Source organism: Seriola lalandi, unplaced genomic scaffold (genome assembly GCF_002814215.2).
Source record: "Seriola lalandi dorsalis isolate HSWRI2012SDOR001 ecotype SW California unplaced genomic scaffold, Sedor1 jcf7180001973360, whole genome shotgun sequence".
Lineage (NCBI taxonomy): Eukaryota > Metazoa > Chordata > Actinopteri > Carangiformes > Carangidae > Seriola > Seriola lalandi.
The window spans coordinates 1-2,684 of NW_019444026.1; the positions used below are offsets into that span (position 1 = coordinate 1).

Sequence of the window (2,684 nt, forward strand, 5' to 3'; positions counted from 1 at the left end):
AATGCTACTTACACATTGCTGCATCAGTACTAACAATCCAATAATGTCATATGTACTTTTGATACTTAAAGTACATTTAGCTGATAGTAGTTCTGAGGTTTTACACGAGTGGGATTTTGCAGAACATGTACCTCTAATGGATTATTTTTACACTGTAACACTGGTACGAACTTATTGAAGAAAAGGATCTGAATACTTCTTTTAAAACTGCCCACAGCACTACACGACGTTCAAGTACCCCTTTATCTCAACAACATCCGTCATGAGAGATGAGATGATTTTCATTTTTCTTTCTCTCCGTCTGTTTGGGGAACTACTTCTGTGGCAGCAGCTGGAGGTTTCAACCATTTATCAGTTAAATTATTTTGTTTTTAGCAATCTGTTTTGACTCTCAGCTTGTAGTTTATTCGTTATTGTGACAATAAAAAATGATCTCATGTAATGCAGTTGACAGTGGGTAGCTCTATATAGTGGGTAGCATCTATAATCCTATATGTGTTTTCCTCTTAAACATAAATATGGGGGACAAATATTTTATAACTAAATCACAATTTCTATTTTTTCAAATGAACTGAGCTACTGAGCTAAACCCTGTCTACAGCATTACAACCACACTTTGTGGTACATGTTAAACTGGTTGGTAAAGACAGTCTTAAGGAATAGAAATTCATATCAAGTCATTGGACAATGTCAATTTCAAATGTAGAAAAATCAAATGAGGGACTTGAATGTTCAAATGCTGAAATTCCAACATGGATGCACAGTTTAACTTATGTACATCTACTACTAAATCAGCCCGCACATTCAGGCCAGAACTTACCATTTTCAACATTAGCAAGTCGGTGCATGAGTGGCAGCCATACGAGACACTGAGGAGGAGGATCTGCCATCAACACATCCAAAAATGTGTTCAGCATGATCTTCTTCTGGATACAAACACAAACATGTGTCCAGTGAGAAATGTACATTATTACAAATTTAAAAGAAGACGGAGAAGAAGTAGAAGAAGAAGAGGACAGGGTGTTCAAGGATCCTACCTGCTGAGGGAAGCATGTCCGCACCGAATGCTCCGTGTAGCCGAATGAAGGGCCCTCGAACACAGCTGTGGGCAGCTTCAGCACCTCCCGAAGAAACTGATCAAACTTAGCAAACACCATGACTCCACTCGAGTCGGAGATCTGTGAGAAAATATCTGAGAGACAGAAACTGTCACACTTCATTCTCAGCAACAACACTGCAAACAGGCTCCTCACATTTCTGTGAAAGCACTACTGATCCACAGTGAATATACTCAGCAGTTAAGAGAGTAAATGAATTCTGCATGCGTGTTCCAACAGCGCCCTCGTGTGACTACATTAAAACTTGACCTGTCCCTGGAAAACAAAGCATGTTCAGCTACCCAGGACAAATCAAATTTTTAAAAAATGCAGCTAATTTACATTTAAATATTTTGACGTGTTATACTTAAGGTCATAAAATATGTACTTACAACGTAGTTTGTCCACAATTTTCCCTCCACACATTGTTGCCAGCATTGCTTTCATTGAGAAAACTGTCAGCTTCCCATGGCTTTCACTGCAAGGAGGAAAAAAAGTGACACTTCATTTGTACATTAAAGTGACTTTTGATGGAGAAATAACATAATAACATAATAAAAGTCTTATTATTTGTCCTATAAATTAAAAGTAGCAATACAATGCGTTACTCTGCCTGGTATGACTATAGCTTTTGGTTGCTAATGTTAGCTAACTAAGTTTTCACATTCTCCCATAATTGTCACCTTTGGCCACAGTGGCCACTGTTTGCTTTAATAAATATTAATATAATGTTTGCAGAGAAACATTGCACCTTTATGACCATTCAAATCAGAAATTAGGTTACAGTGAAAAGTAGGATGCATTTTTATATTAATCTGTTTTTGTGCAGAATCTTTCTTTAAGATGAGAATTAATGCTGAGCTTAATCATTTAAAAGGCTGACCCAAAGAAACATTTGTACTATGATAAATACAACATACAGCAATTCATATGGGTAAGCATTTAACTGAAACAAATCAGTGTAATAGCAGTGTTGAATCCATTAGGGCCTGAAATGTCAAAAATCATTAACTAAACCTTAAATCACATCTTAATATGTTATATTCGGGTCATTATTAGTCTGCCTCAAGACCCTTTAAAATCTTTTTAACTTGCCAAGAGAGACCAGCTCTTTCATTTCAGATTCATTTAGCTCTGGCTTCCGAGCAGAGGTACATGAAAGCTCTTCTGCCTAATTCAGTTTGGACCTCAGGGACAAGATAGCGAAACCACTTCCTGTGATCACAGTCAGTCATTTCCACGAAGTTTCCCAGAGATACAGCAGCATGAATAATAATGGAGCGGGACCAGAGTGGCCTTACGGATAAAAGTAAACCAAGTGAATGAGGTCCATGAATGGACAGGGCAAGCAGCCAATCAATCCGAGCACACAGCGTACAATAATGAGAGGGAGCTTTACGGTCAGTAATAAACCTCGGTGCTCCAGGATGCACAGTGTCTGGGGCCTTGAGCGCAGCGCCACATTAAGAGGACGGATATACAGTAAAGCATCACCAGGGATACTTGAGCTGATAGCACCTTTTTCTATCTGTGGTGTGATGGAAAAAGCTAGAAGATGTGTATTTGTTCCAACATCAGTCAGCTTAT

General features: G+C 38.4%; 1 protein-coding gene across 1 annotated transcript; it reads right to left on the reverse strand.

Moving 5' to 3' along the window:
- Positions 1 to 76: 76 nt before the first annotated feature.
- LOC111651860 (dystrobrevin beta-like) lies at positions 77 to 1,572 on the reverse strand. The gene is made up of 3 exons (XM_023401927.2): positions 1,490 to 1,572; positions 1,038 to 1,192; positions 77 to 926 (listed from the first exon to the last, which is right to left on the reverse strand). The coding sequence occupies exons 1-3, from the start codon at positions 1,542 to 1,544 to the stop codon at positions 792 to 794; spliced, it is 345 nt and encodes a 114-aa protein (XP_023257695.2). The 5' UTR covers positions 1,545 to 1,572; the 3' UTR covers positions 77 to 791.
- Between the last annotated feature and the right edge of the window lie 1,112 nt (positions 1,573 to 2,684).

Bases quoted from the DNA above. Each gene is read 5' to 3' on its own strand.
- LOC111651860 (XM_023401927.2), bottom strand. From the start codon at position 1,544: ATGAAAGCAATGCTGGCAACAATGTGTGGAGGGAAAATTGTGGACAAA. The intron at 1,193-1,489 runs GTAAGTACATAT...TCTGTCTCTCAG, and splicing joins AATTGTGGACAAACTACGTT to ATATTTTCTCACAGATCTCC. The intron at 927-1,037 runs GTAGGATCCTTG...GTTTGTATCCAG, and splicing joins GGACATGCTTCCCTCAGCAG to AAGAAGATCATGCTGAACAC.